Source organism: Nerophis ophidion, linkage group LG25 (genome assembly GCF_033978795.1).
Source record: "Nerophis ophidion isolate RoL-2023_Sa linkage group LG25, RoL_Noph_v1.0, whole genome shotgun sequence".
Lineage (NCBI taxonomy): Eukaryota > Metazoa > Chordata > Actinopteri > Syngnathiformes > Syngnathidae > Nerophis > Nerophis ophidion.
The window spans coordinates 38,457,500-38,473,690 of record NC_084635.1 but is presented as its reverse complement, the minus strand read 5'-3'; the positions used below and the strand labels follow the sequence as shown (position 1 = coordinate 38,473,690).

The window sequence follows — 16,191 nt, the reverse complement described above, 5'->3', positions numbered from 1 at the left end:
CCCCAACCCGGAGATGGCATTCCACCCTTTTCCGGGCGAGAACCATGGACTCCGACTTGGAGGTGCTAATTACAAATAAATTCTTTGAAATTCCTACAATGTGAATTCCTGGATTTTTTTTTTTCACATTCTGTCTCTCACAGTTGAAGTGTACCTATGATGAAAATGACAGACCTCTGTCATCATTTTAAGTGGGAGAACTTGCACAATGGCTGGCTGACTAAATACTATATATATATATATATATATATATATATATATATATATATATATATATATACATATATATATATATATAAAATTGGATGCTTGTTACCTTTCCTTGGTGGATGCAGGAGTTTATGGTTTCAAGGAGATCAGGTTTGTTCTTCTCACTTTTAGGCACTTCTATTATTTCCTTCCCGATGAGTTCCTCTTGCTGGTACCCCATCATGGACTCGTAGGCAGGGTTCACATACTGACAAGGAAAACATATTTTTTTATTTCATCCTATACTAATAATTTGGTACTTCTACCAAAATGTATATTAATACTTTTCAAAACTATTCAAAATAAAGGGGAAGTACAAAAATGTCAATGTTGGCTTTATTTGAAGAGAAAATCTTACAATACAAGATGGATAAGTTTCCTGTTGCACTCCAAGAACAACTTGCAATGTTCCATTTTACACTCAAGGATCAGGTTGCAATAAAATACAAAGATTTATTAACATTATATAAAATGCTTCCTGATTTATGGTTGCTACTCCTGGTCTGTGCTTTGAGACAACTACAATTATTAGAAAGTATTCAAAACAAACCTATGGATAAAAGTAGTGGGATAAGACATGGAGCAGGTAAAACACACCTTTGTTAAAGGTAAAACCCAAATCTAGCAAATTGTTACACAATTCAGTCATTTTATTTGCACTAGTGGAGCTGTTTGGACACAATACCCAGCAATTTGTTTGGTAAGGCCTTTAATCCCAGGAACACCATGCCGACCGTCAGGCATGGTGGTGGTAGTATTATGCTCTGGGTCTGTTTTGCTACCAATGGAACTGCTGCTTTAAATGGGACAATGAAAAAGGAGAATTAGCTCCAAATTGTTCAGGACAAGCTAAAGTCATCAGGGGGGAGGTTGGGTCTTGGGCACAGTTGGGTGTTCCAACAGGACAATGACCCCAAGCACACCTCAAATGTTGGCACTATTGGCACCGATGTTGGCACTATTGGCACAGACGTTGGCACTATTGGCACCGCCGTTGGCACTATTGGCACCGACGTTGGCACTATTGGCACCGATGTTAGCATTATTGGCACCGATGTTAGCATTATTGGCACCGATGTTGGCACTATTGGCACCGACGTTGGCATTATTGGCACCGATGTTGGCATTATTGGCACCGATGTTGGCATTATTGGCACCGATGTTGGCATTATTGGCACCGATGTTGGCATTATTGGCACCGATGTTGGAATTATTGGCACCGATGTTGGCATTATTGGCACCGATGTTAGCATTATTGGCACCGATGTTGGCACTATTGGCACCGATGTTGGCATTATTGGCACCGATGTTGGCATTATTGGCACCGATGTTGGCATTATTGGCACCGATGTTGGCATTATTTGCACCGATGTTGGCACTATTGGCACCGATGTTGGCATTATTGGCACCGATGTTGGCATTATTTGCACCGATGTTGGCACTATTGGCACCGATGTTGGCATTATTGGCACCGACGTTGGCATTATTGGCACCGACGTTGGCATTATTGGCACCGACGTTGGCATTATTGTCACCGACGTTTGCATTATTGGCACCGATGTTAGCATTATTGGCACCGATGTTGGCATTATTGGCACTGATGTTGGCATTATTGGCACCGACGTTGGCATTATTGTCACCGACGTTTGCATTATTGGCACCGACGTTAGCATTATTGGCACCGATGTTGGCATTATTGGCACCGACGTTGGCATTATTGTCACCGACGTTGGCACTATTGGCACCGACGTTGGCACTATTGACACCTACGTTGGCATTATTGGCACCGACGTTGGCATTATTGGCACCGACGTTGGCATTATTGGCACCGATGTTGGCATTATTGGCACCGATGTTGGCATTATTGGCACCGATGTTGGCATTATTGGCACCGATGTTGGCATTATTGGCACCGATGTTGGCACTATTGGCACCGATGTTGGCACTATTGGCACCGATGTTGGCATTATTGGCACCGATGTTGGCATTATTGGCACCGATGTTGGCATTATTGGCACCGATGTTGGCATTATTGGCACCGATGTTGGCACTATTGGCACCGATGTTGGCATTATTGGCACCGATGTTGGCATTATTGGCACCGATGTTGGCATTATTGGCACCGATGTTGGCATTATTGGCACCGATGTTGGCACTATTGGCACCGATGTTGGCACTATTGGCACCGATGTTGGAATTATTGGCACCGATGTTGGAATTATTGGCACCGATGTTGGCATTATTGGCACCGATGTTGGCACTATTGGCACCGATGTTGGCACTATTGGCACCGATGTTGGCATTATTGGCACCGATGTTGGAATTATTGGCACCGATGTTGGCATTATTGGCACCGATGTTGGCACTATTGGCACCGATGTTGGCACTATTGGCACCGATGTTGGCACTATTGGCACCGATGTTGGCACTATTGGCACCGATGTTGGCATTATTGGCACCGATGTTGGCATTATTGGCACCGATGTTGGCACTATTGGCACCGATGTTGGCATTATTGGCACCGATGTTGGCATTATTGGCACCGATGTTGGCATTATTGGCACCGATGTTGGCATTATTGGCACCGATGTTGGCATTATTGGCACCGATGTTGGCATTATTGGCACCGATGTTGGCATTATTGGCACCGATGTTGGCACTATTGGCACCGATGTTAGCATTATTGGCACCGATGTTGGCACTATTGGCACCGATGTTGGCACTATTGGCACCGATGTTGGCATTATTGGCACCGATGTTGGCATTATTGGCAACGATGTTGGCATTATTGGCACCGATGTTGGCATTATTGGCACCGATGTTGGCATTATTGGCACCGATGTTAGCATTATTGGCACCAATGTTGGCATTTTTGGCGCCAATGTTGGCATTATTGGCACCGATGTTGGCATTATTGGCACCAAAGTTAGCATTATTGGCACCGATGTTGGCATTATTGGCACAATTGTGAGTCCAAAACTATTTCTTTATGTGGGACAGTAATCTACACTGAAGAATCTACAATCGATCATTAATAATCAATAATTTTTAATCAATAATCTATCGTCTTTTGTATTGTCAAGAGAAAAGATTAACAAGGAGATGATGAGACTTCAGGTGCAGGTGTTTAAAAGGACAACCACGACGACAACAACAACAACAAGGACAATGACGACAACAACGACGACGACAACAAGAAGGACAACTACAATGACAAAAACGACAATAGCAACAGGGACAACAACAAGGACAATGACGACAACAACAATAACTACAACAACTGCGACAACAACAATAATAACAACAACTACAATAACAATGACAATAACAACAACAACAAGGACGACGACAATGACAAAAACGACAATAACAAGGACAATAACAACAAGGACAATGACGACAACAATACCTACAACAACAATAACAACGACAATGACAACAAGGACAACAACAAGGACAATGACAACAAGGACAACAACAAGGACAATGACGACAACAATACCTACAACAACAATAACAAGGACAACAACAAGGACAATGACGACAACAATACCTACAACAACAACAATAACAACGACAATGACAACAACAAGGAAAATGACGACAGCAATACCTACAACAACAATAACAAGGACAACAACAAGGACAATGACGACAACAATACCTACAACAACAACAATAACAACGACAATGACAAAGACAACAACAAGGACAATGACGACAACAATACCTAAAACAATAACAACGACAATGACAACAATGACAACAACAAGGACAATGACGACAACAATACCTACAACGACAACGCCAACAAGGACAACAACGAGGACAATGACGACAACAATACCTACAACAACAACAACAACGACAATGACAACAACAAGGACAATGACGACAACAATACCTACAACAACAACAATAACAACGACAATGACAACAACAAAGACAATGACGACAACAATACCTACAACAACAACAATAACAACGACAATGACAACAACAAGGACAATGACGACAACAATACCTACAACAACAATGCCAATGACAACAAGGACAACAACAAGGACAATGACGACAACAATACCTAAAACAATAACAACGACAAGGACAATAACAACAACAACAACAACAAGGACAATGACGACAACAATACCTAAAACAATAACAATGACAATGACAACAAGGACAATAACAACAACGACAAGGACAATGACGACAACAACAATAACTATAACAAGGACAACAACAATAATAACAACAACAATAACAAGGACAAGAAGAAGAGAATGTGGAGGATGTGTCACCTGAATGACTTGATCTTCAGAAATGATCTGGACGGCCTCCTGACTTTGTTCCAGAGCTGTGAAGATGGAGGCTGCAGCTCTGCTCAGGGAAGAGAAAATACAAGCTTTCATTGTACAACATCATCATTGTAGTAACAACAATACTACTAATAATCATCTTAATAATCACACTAACAATACTTTTAATACTAGTAATAATCATATTAATGGAAGTCATTGTAATAAGCATAACTCTAATTATGATAATAATAATAATAATAATGATGAATACATAGTAATAAGTATAACTCTAATAATGATAATAATAATAATAATGATGAATACATAGTAATAAGTATAACTCTAATAATAATAATGATGATGATGAAGACATAAAAATAATAATAATGAAGACATAGTAATAGTAATAATAATAATGATGAAGACATAGTAATAATAATGATGAAGACATAGTAATAATACTAATAATAATGTTGAAGAAATAGTGATAATAACAATAATAATAATAATAATGACGACATAGTAATAATAATAATAATGATAATGAAGACATAGTAATAATAATGATGAAGTTGTACTAATAATCATAATAACATCATTGTAATAATAATAATAGTAATAAAAATAATGATGATGATGATGAAGACATAGCAATAATAATAAAAATAATGATGGAGACAAATAATAATGATGATGATGAAGACAGTAATAATAATAATAACACTACTACTAATAATAATAATGATGAAGACATAGCAATAATAATAATGATGATGAAGACAATGGTAATAATAATATTAGTAATACTAATAATACTAATGATGATGATGAATACATAGTAATATAATAATAATAATAATGATGATGATGATGATGATGATGATGATGGAGACATAATAATAATACTACTACTAATGATAATGATGAAGACATAATCGTAATACTAAAAATAGTAATACTAGTATTACTAATGATGATGACGAAGACATCGTAATAATACTGATGATGATGATGATGATGATGAAGACATAGTAATAATAATGAAGAAGATGATGATGACATAGTAATAATAATGATGACGATGACGATGAAGACATAGTAATAAGGATGATGAAGAAGACATAGTAATAATGATGATGATGATGAAGACAGTAATAACGATGATGATGCTGAAGACATAGTAATAATGATGATGATGAAGACATAGTAATAATGATGATGCTGAAGACATAGTAATAATAATAATGATGATGATGATGAAGACATAGTAATAATAATGTTGAAGATGATGAAGAAGACATAGTAATAATGATGATGATAAGGAAGAAGACATAGTAATGATGATGATGATTAAGACAGTGATAATGATGATGAAGACATAGTAATAACAATGATGATGAAGATGAAGAAGACATAGTAATAATGATGATGATGCTGAAGACATAGTAATAACAATAATGATGATGAAGACAGTAATAACGATGATGATGCTGAAGACATAGTAATAATAATAATAGTAATGATGATGATGATGAAGAAGACAGTAATAATGATGATGATGCTGAAGACATAGTAATAATAATGATGATGATGCTGAAGACATAGTAATAATGATGATGATGATGAAGAAGACCTAGAAGGTGGTAAGCTGACCTGAGTTTGAGGTGTGCCAGCAGCTCTCCGTGTTGCAGCTGCAGCAGCTCGTTGTAACAAGTCATCATGTTGGCATTCTCCACATATCTCTGGGGTCAGAGGTCACACTATTGTTTACTGCAGGTCACATGATGTCATCATCATATTGTTGTTGTTATCAGCAGCTCACCCTGTTGAAGCCAGCATTGATCAGTGGCATGATGGACACGTCCTCTCTGTCCGGCCTTCAGAACAACACAGCAGCACATCAACGTCCATCAATGTCAGCAATGAAGGTCAACAATTTAAGTCAACGATAAACGTAAACAATGAACATGTGACCTACCCCTTGACTAATGTGACTTACCCCCTGACTGACGTGACTTACCTCCTGACTGACATGACCTACCTACTGACAAATGTGACTTACCTCCTGACTGACATGACCTACCTACTGACAAATGTGACTTACCTCCTGACTGACATGACCTACCTACTGACAAATGTGACCTACCTCCTGACTGACGTGACCTACCTACTGACAAATGTGACTTACCTCCTGACTGACATGATCTACTTACTGACAAATGTGACTTACCCCCTGACTGACGTGACCTACTTCCTGACTGACGTGACCTACCTACTGACAAATGTGACTTACCCTCTGACTGACATGACCTACCTCCAGACTAATGTGACTTACCTCCTGACTGACATGACCTACCTTCTGACTAATGTGACCTACCTACTGACTGACGTGACCTACCTACTGACTGACGTGACCTACCTCCAGACTAATGTGACTTACCTCCTGACTGACGTGACCAACCTCCTGACTGACGTGACCTACCTACTGACAGATGTGACCTACCTCCTGAATAACATGACTTACCTTCTGACTACGGCCACCATCACAGTGTTTTCTGCACAGCTGAGTGCTCTCATGGACCTGCACATAAACACATAGAGAAGACAGGGCATCACATCAAAGGCTTTGCTCTTTTTCACGCTCCCAATGTACCGCACAGCTCCGGCGCTGGTCCAGGACCGCTCAGCCGCCCGTGGTGAGAGTCCAGGACTGCTCACCCGCCCGTGGTGAGAGTCCAGGACCGCTCAGCCGCCCGTGGTGAGAGTCCAGGACTGCTCAGCCGGCCGTGGTGAGAGTCCAGGACTGCTCACCCGCCCGTGGTGAGAGTCCAGGACCGTTCAGGCGGCCGTGGTGAGAGTCCAGGACCGCTCAGCCGGCCGTGGTGAGAGTCCAGGACTGCTCACCCGCCCGTGGTGAGAGTCCAGGACCGCTCAGCCGCCCGTGGTGAGAGTCCAGGACTGCTCAGCCGGCCGTGGTGAGAGTCCAGGACTGCTCACCCGCCCGTGGTGAGAGTCCAGGACCGTTCAGGCGGCCGTGGTGAGAGTCCAGGACCGCTCAGCCGGCCGTGGTGAGAGTCCAGGACTGCTCACCCGCCCGTGGTGAGAGTCCAGGACCGCTCAGCCGCCCGTGGTGAGAGTCCAGGACTGCTCAGCCGGCCGTAGTGAGAGTCCAGGACTGCTCACCCACTTGTGGTGCAAGTCCAGGACCGCTCACTTGCCCGTGGTGAGAGTCCAGGACCGCTCAGCCGTCCGTGGTGAGAGTCCAGGACCGCTCACCCGCTCGTGGTGAGAGTCCAGGACCGCTCACCCGCCCGTGGTGAGAGTCCAGGACCGCTCAGCCGGCTGTGGTGAGAGTACAGGACTGCTCACCCGCCTGTGGTGCGAGTCCAGGACCGCTCACCCGCCCATGGTGAGAGTCCAGGACCGCTCACCTGCCCGTGGTGAGAGTCCAGGACCGCTCACCCGCTCGTGGTGAGAGTCCAGGACCGCTCAGCCGGCCGTGGTGAGAGTCCAGGATCGCTCACCCGCCCGTGGTGAGAGTCCAGGATCGCTCACCCGCCCGTGGTGAGAGTCCAGGACCGCACACCCGCCCGTGGTGAGAGTTCAGGACCGCTCAGGCGGCCGTGGTGAGAGTCCAGGACCGCACACCCGCCCGTGGTGAGAGTCCAGGACCGCTCAGTCGCCCATGGTGAGGGTCCAGGACCGCTCAGCCGGCCGTGGTGAGAGTCCAGGACTGCTCACCCACTTGTGGTGCAAGTCCAGGACCGCACACCCGCCCGTGGTGAGAGTTCAGGACCGCTCAGGCGGCCGTGGTGAGAGTCCAGGACCGCACACCCGCCCGTGGTGAGAGTCCAGGACCGCTCAGTCGCCCGTGGTGAGGGTCCAGGACCGCTCAGCCGGCCGTGGTGAGAGTCCAGGACTGCTCACCCACTTGTGGTGCAAGTCCAGGACCGCTCACTTGCCCGTGGTGAGAGTCCAGGACCGCTCAGTCGCCCGTGCTGAGGGTCCAGGACCGCTCAGCCGGCCGTGGTGAAAGTCCAGCACCGCTCAGCCGGCCGTGGTGAGAGTCCAGGACCGCTCACAGCTTCACAAGGGTCTGTGTTAGTATTATTAACTTACAACGGCATTATTTTTGTATCGTTTCGCTTTCACTAATAAATTCACTAAAACGTAAGCGTGGAATTACCGAGTCTGTTTAGCTGAGTTGAGAGCTAGCTTGCGCAGCTAATGGGTCAATGGCCATGACTTCTGTTTTGTTTGATCATCTGTTTTACTGCCCTGTTACAGACACCGTTTGGGAACAATTGAGGTATGTAAATAAACATTTACAGAATATTTTCTACCATCTGCGGCAATGTCAAAATATGTATTCCTTCTAAAATATTGTGGGTGTGGCTTAAATACCAGCGTTCTGTTTACCCCGAGAAGTACGGTAGATTCCCAACTTTTTTTTTAATCAGAACCCTCTTTTACATTCTGTCTTCCTCCCTGAAGTGTAAAGTTTAGTGTGGAGGACAAGGATCCATGGCGAGGTCCTACCGGCACAGTGCTTCAGCGTCAAAGTGTCTGGAATGTCGGTGGTCGATGAGGACGAGGTGGTGGTGTTTTTGGGCGAAGCACTGGAGGGCGGACTCGGGCGTGCGTGCCAGGCTGCAGCTGTAGTTGGCTCGCTCACACGCCCAGCAGAAGGCGCTGCTCTGACTGTCCTCTTTGGCAAAAACTAAAAGTACCTGCAAGAGAAGACAGAGCTGCTGCTCAGTCAGGTGACTTCTTCCAGGAAGTGGTGGTCAACCAAGACAAGACGGGTGTTAGAAAAGTACTTGATTGATCCCTGGGCGGAATTCAGCAACGTGGAATGTTGAGCAACTATCTCCATTTCAACAACATATTCCATTAAAAGAAGAACAAAGATGTATACTCTGTACTTGTTGGCCCTCAGGAGCCTCCGGAGCAAGTCATGGCTAATGCTAACGCTAAAGAGGGCGGGACATGTTGTCAGTGGTTTGCTTTTCTGGCAACATGAGTGCAACTAATGCTGCAAAGTTGGTCGGAAAAACACGTCTCAGGACCTTCAGTCCACCACAACTGGACTGATCAAGTCTTACAGACTTAGACTGGTCACATCTAGTCTTAGACAGGTCACATCTAGTCTTATACTTAGACTGGTCACATCTAGTCTTATACTTAGACTGGTCACATCTAGTCTTAGACTTAGACTGGTCACATCTAGTCTTATACTTAGACAGGTCACATCTAGTCTTATACTTGGACTGGTCACATCTAGTCTTAGACTGGTCACATCTAGTCTTACTTCTTAGATTGGTCACATCTAGTCTTAGACTTAGATTGGTCACATCTAGTCTTAGACCTAGATTGCTCACATCTAGTCTTATACTTAGACTGGTCACATCTAGTCTTAGACAGACTGGTCACATCTAGTCTTAGACTTAGACTGGTCACATCTAGTCTTAGTCTTAGACTGGTCACATCTAGTCTTATACTTAGACTGGTCACATCTAGTCTTAGACTTAGACTGGTCACATCTAGTCTTATACTTAGACTGGTCACACCTAGTCTTATACTTAGACTGGTCACATCTAGTCTTATACTTAGACTGGTCACATCTAGTCTTATACTTAGACTGGTCTCATTTAGTCTTAGACTTAGACTGGTCCCATTTAGTCTTATACTTAGACTGGTCACATCTAGTCTTATACTTAGACTGGTCCCATTTAGTCTTAGACTTAGACTGGTCACATCTAGTCTTAGACTGGTCACATCTAGTCTTACTTCTTGGACTGGTCACATCTAGTCTTAGACTTAGACTGGTCACATCTAGTCTTAGACTCAGACTGGTCACATCTAATGTTAGACTTAGACTGGTCACATCTAGTCTTAGACTGGTCACATCTAGTCTTACTTCTTGGATTGGTCACATCTAGTCTTAGACTGGTCACATCTAGTCTTATACTTAGACTGGTCACATCTAGTCTTAGACTGGTCACATCTAGTCTTAGACTGGTCACATCTAGTCTTAGACTTAGACTGGTCACATCTAGTCTTAGACTTAGACTGGTCACATCTAGTCTTAGACTTAGACTGGTCACATCTAGTCTTACTTCTTAGATTGGTCACATCTAGTCTTAGACTTAGATTGGTCACATCTAGTCTTAGACTTAGATTGGTCACATCTAGTCTTAGACTTAGATTGGTCACATCTAGTCTTAGACCTAGATTGCTCACATCTAGTCTTATACTTAGACTGGTCACATCTAGTCTTAGTCTTAGACTGGTCACATCTAGTGTTAGACTTAGACTGGTCACATCTAGTCTTAGACTGGTCACATCTAGTCTTACTTCTTAGATTGGTCACATCTAGTCTTAGACTTAGATTGATCACATCTAGTCTTAGACTGACATTGGTCATATATAGTCTTACTTTTTAAATTGGTCACATCTAGTGTTAGACTTAGACTGGTCACATCTAGTCTTAGACTGGTCACATCTAGTCTTACTTCTTAGACTGGTCACATCTAGTCTTACTTCTTAGATTGGTCACATCTAGTCTTAGACTTAGATTGGTCACATCTAGTCTTAGACTTAGATTGGTCACATCTAGTCTTAGACTTAGATTGGTCACATCTAGTCTTAGACCTAGACTGGTCACATCTAGTCTTAGACCTAGACTGGTCACATCTAGTCTTAGACCTAGACTGGTCACATCTAGTCTTAGACCTAGACTGGTCACATCTAGTCTTATACTTAGACTGGTCACATCTAGTCTTATACTTCGACTGGTCACATTTAGTCTTAGACTTCGACTGGTCACATTTAGTCTTAGACTTAGACTGGTCACATTTAGTCTTAGACTTAGACTGGTCACATCTAGTGTTAGACTTAGACTGGTCACATCTAGTCTTAGACTGGTCACATCTAGTCTTAGACTTGTCACATCTAGTCTTACTTCTTAGATTGGTCACATCTAGTCTTAGACTGGTCACATCTAGTCTTACTTCTTAGATTGGTCACATCTAGTCTTAGACTTAGATTGATCACATCTAGTCTTAGACTGACATTGGTCATATATAGTCTTACTTTTTAAATTGGTCACATCTAGTCTTATACTTAAAATGGTTCACATCTAGTGTTAGACTTAGATGGGTCACATCTAGTCTCAGACTTTGGTCTACTCTTACATCTTAGATTATTCACATCGAGTCTTAAATTTAGATTGGTCACATCTAGTCTTACTTCTTACATTGTTCACATCTAGTCTTAGTCACAGATCAGTCACATCTAGTGTTAGACTTAGATTGGTCACATCTAGTCTTGAACTTAGATTGGTCACATTTAGTCTTATTTCTTAGATTGGTCAAATCTAGTTTTAGACACAGATGGGTCACATCTAGTCTTAAACTTAGATGGGTCACATCTAGTCTTAGACTAATATATGATAATACAAACCCCGTTTCCATATAAATTGGGAAATTGTGTTTGAATAAACAGAATACAATGATATGAAAATCCTTTTCAAGCCATATTCAGTTGAATATGCTACAAAGACAACACCGATAACCATTTTTTTTTGTGCAAATAATCATTAACTTTAGAATTTGATGCCGGCAACACGTGACAAAGAAGTTGGGAAAGGTGGCAATAAATACTGATAAAGTTGAGGAATGCTCATCAAACACTTATTTGGAACATCCCACAGGTGTGCAGGCTAATTGGGAACAGGTGGGTGCCATAATTGGCTATAAAAAGAGCTTCCCAAAAACTGCTCAGTCTTTCACAAGAAAGGATGGGGCGAGGTACACCCCTTTGTCCACAACTGCGTGAGCAAATAGTCAAACAGTTTAAGAACAACCTTTCTCAAAGTGCAATTGCAAGAAATTTAGGGATTTCAACATCTACGCTCCATAATATCATCAAAAGGTTCAGAGAATCTGGAGAAATCACTCCACGTAAGCGGCATGGCCGGAAACCAACATTGAATGACCGTGACCTTCCATCCCTCAGACGGCACTGTATCAAATACAGTCATCAATTTCTAAAGGATATCACCACATGGGCTCAGGAACACTTCAGAAAACCACTGTCACTAAATACAGTTGGTCGCTACATCTGTAAGTGCAAGTTAAAGCTCTACTATGCAAAGCCGAAGCCATTTATCAACAACATCCAGAAACGCCGCCGGCTTCTCTGGGCCCGAGATCATCTAAGATGGACTGATGCAAAGTGGAAAAGTGTTCTGTGGTCTGACGAGTCCACATTTCAAATAGTTTTTGGAAATATCCGACATGGTGTCATCCGGACCAAAGGGGAAGCGAACCATCCAGACTGTTATCGATGCAAAATTCAACATATGCTGCCATCCAAGCGCCGTCATTTTCATGGACGCCCCTGCTTATTTCAGCAAGACAATGCCAAGCCACATTCAGCACGTGTTACAACAGCGTGGCTTCGTGAAAAAAAGAGTGCGGGTGCTTTCCTGGCCCGCCTGCAGTCCAGACCTGTCTCCCATGGAAAATGTGTGGCGCATTATGAAGCGTAAAATAGGACAGCGGAGACCCCGGACTGTTGAAGGACTGAAGCTCTACATAAAACAAGAATGGGAAAGAATTCCACTTTCAAAGCTTCAACAATTAGTTTCCTCAGTTCCCAAACGTTGTTCAAAGAAAAGGTGATGTAACACAGTGGTGAACATGCCCTTTCCCAACTACTTTGGCACGTGTTGCAGCCATGAAATTCTAAGTTAATTATTATTTGCAAAAAAAATGTAGTTTATGAGTTTGAACATCAAATATATTGTCTTTGTAGCATATTCAACTGAATATGGGTTGAAAAGGATTTGCAAATCATTGTATTCTGTTTATATTTACATCTAACACAATTTCCCAACTCATATGGAAACGGGGTTTGTATGATAATGATGATACATGTTTGTAAATATGATATGATGATACATGTATGTAAATATGATAATATGATATCACACACCTGAAGTGAGTCTTGAAGTAACTTCATTGGTCCAAACTGCACCTGTGTCAATGTGCTCTGAAACACAACAAGTACACACATTAGTACTTCAAAGTATTTGACATACACTGGAGCAATACATGAAATTATTTTAAATACACTATAGTACTACATGAAAGTATTTAAGTACACTACAGTAATACATGAAAGCATTATGGTACACTACAGTATTACAAGAAAGTATTTCAAGTACACTATAGTAATACATGAAAGTATTTTAAACACCCTATAGTATTACAAGAAAGTATTTTAAGTACACTATAGTAATACATGAAAGTATTTTCATCAGATATTTGATGTCATTGTAGGATATTTCCAAAGGTATAAAAAGGTGTGGCAGTATTTGTTCCCCAACAGATGTTTCAGCAGAAAAGGAAGAGTAACAAAACCTGGATATACTTTGGAGTAGTCAATGTACAGCTTGTATTGTAGTAAAACACATGAAGGTCCTCGTGTCACAGAAAAGTCAATAATAATTACAAGTAATTAATTATTGTAATAATAATAACTGTAATGAATGGAGAGTGAGACAAGTCATAATTTTAATAAAAATTGCAATGAATGGTGAGGGAGACAAGTCATAATTGTAATAATAATAATAATAATAATAATAATTGTAAATAATGGAGAGTAAGACAAGTCAGAATTGTAATAATAATAATAGTAATTGTAATGAACGGAGAGTGAGACAAGTCATAATAATAATAATTGTAATGAATGGAGAGTGAGACAAGTCATCATTTTAATAAAAATTGCAATGAATGGAGGGTGAGACAAGTCATAATTGTAATAATAATAATAATAATTGTAATGAATGGAGAGTAAGACAAGTCATAATTGTAATAATAATTGCAATGAATGGAGAGGGAGACAAGTCATAATTGTAATAATAATAATAATAATAATAATAATAATAATAATTGTAATTAATGGAGAGTAAGACGAGTCATAATTGTAATAATAATAATAATAGTAATTATAATGAATGGAGAGTGAGACAAGTCATAATAATTGTAATGAATGGAGAGTGAGACAAGTCATAATTTTAATAAAAATTGCAATGAATGCAGAGTGAGACAAATCATAATTGTAATAATAATAATAATTGCAATGAATGGAGAGGGAGACAAGTCATAATAATAATAATAATAATAATAATAATAATAGTAATTGTAATGAATGGAGAGTGAGACAAGTCATAATAGTAATAATAATAATAATAATAATGAATAGAGAGTGAGACAAGTCATAATAATAATAATAATAATAATAATAATAATAATGAATGGAGAGTGAGATAAGTCATAATAATAATAAAAATAATAATAATAATGAATGGAGAGTGAGACAAGTCATAATAATAATAATGATAAAAATAATAATAACAATGAATGGAGAGTGAGACAAGTAGAAATGTAGAAAGAGAAATAGGACAGCTGTTAAGAATTGTGGGTTAAGCTACTGTAAGTTGGCTGGGACAAACATGATGGCAGGTGATGTCTACTTACTTACTTACTTACATACATACATACATACATACATATATACATACATACATACATACATATATACATACATACATACATATATACATACATACATACATATATACATACATACATACATATATACATATATACATATATACATACATACATACATACATATACTATAGCTCAGTTGGTAGAGTGGCCGTGCCAGCAACTTGAGGGTTCAAGGTTTGATCCCCGCTTCCCCCATCCTAGTCACTACCATTGTGTCCTTGGGCAAGGCACTTGAGCCACCTGCTCCCAGTGCCACCCACACTGCTTTAAATGCAACTGAGATATTGGCTTTCACTATGTAAAGCGCTTTGAGTCACTAGAGAAAAAGTGCTATATAAATATAATTTACTTCCCTTCACTTCACTTCCTGTGTACCTCTTCACAGGTATTTAAGGTATTTAGCCCCTTATTGCTCCGCTGTCTGGGTGACAATGTTTCACATCTAAGTGGACTTGAATCAGGACCACCTAACATCTAAGTGGACTTGAATCAGGACCACCTCACATCTAAGTGGACTTGAATCAGGACCACCTCACATCTAAGTGGACTTGAATCAGGACCACCTCACATCTAAGTGGACTTGAATCAGGACCACCTCACATCTAAGTGGACTTGAATCAGGACCACCTCACATCTACGTGGACTTGAATCAGGACCACCTCACATCTAAGTGGACTTGAATCAGGACCACCTCACATCTAAGTGGACTTGAATCAGGACTCAGGACCACCTCACATCTACGTGGACTTGAATCAGGACCACCTCACATCTACGTGGACTTGAATCAGGACCACCTCACATCTAAGTGGACTTGAATCAGGACCACCTCACATTTAAGTAGACTTGAATCAGGACCACCTCACATCTAAGTGGACTTGAATCAGGACCACCTCACATTTAAGTAGACTTGAATCAGGACTACCTCACATCTAAGTGGACTTGAAACAGGACCACCTCACAAGCTTGGCTTCTTCAGTGTTTTGACTGCTTGGATGACTTGTGACTCCTGACTTGTGAGTGGTGACTTGTGACTTCTGACTTAGGATTGGGGACTC

The 16,191-nt window shown here is 41.1% G+C and overlaps 1 protein-coding gene across 1 annotated transcript in view; it reads right to left on the bottom strand.

Moving 5' to 3' along the window:
* Positions 1–16,191, bottom strand: part of pde8a (phosphodiesterase 8A) — a 75,233-nt gene that overhangs the window by 37,573 nt on the left and 21,469 nt on the right. The window contains exons 2-8 of the mRNA XM_061887738.1: positions 13,554–13,610; positions 9,093–9,283; positions 7,078–7,134; positions 6,376–6,430; positions 6,207–6,295; positions 4,554–4,632; positions 317–457 (exon numbers count right to left, since the gene is read on the bottom strand). Of these exons, the coding sequence (XP_061743722.1) occupies positions 317–457; positions 4,554–4,632; positions 6,207–6,295; positions 6,376–6,430; positions 7,078–7,134; positions 9,093–9,283; positions 13,554–13,610 (669 nt within the window). The remainder of the gene's footprint in view (positions 1–316; positions 458–4,553; positions 4,633–6,206; positions 6,296–6,375; positions 6,431–7,077; positions 7,135–9,092; positions 9,284–13,553; positions 13,611–16,191) is intronic.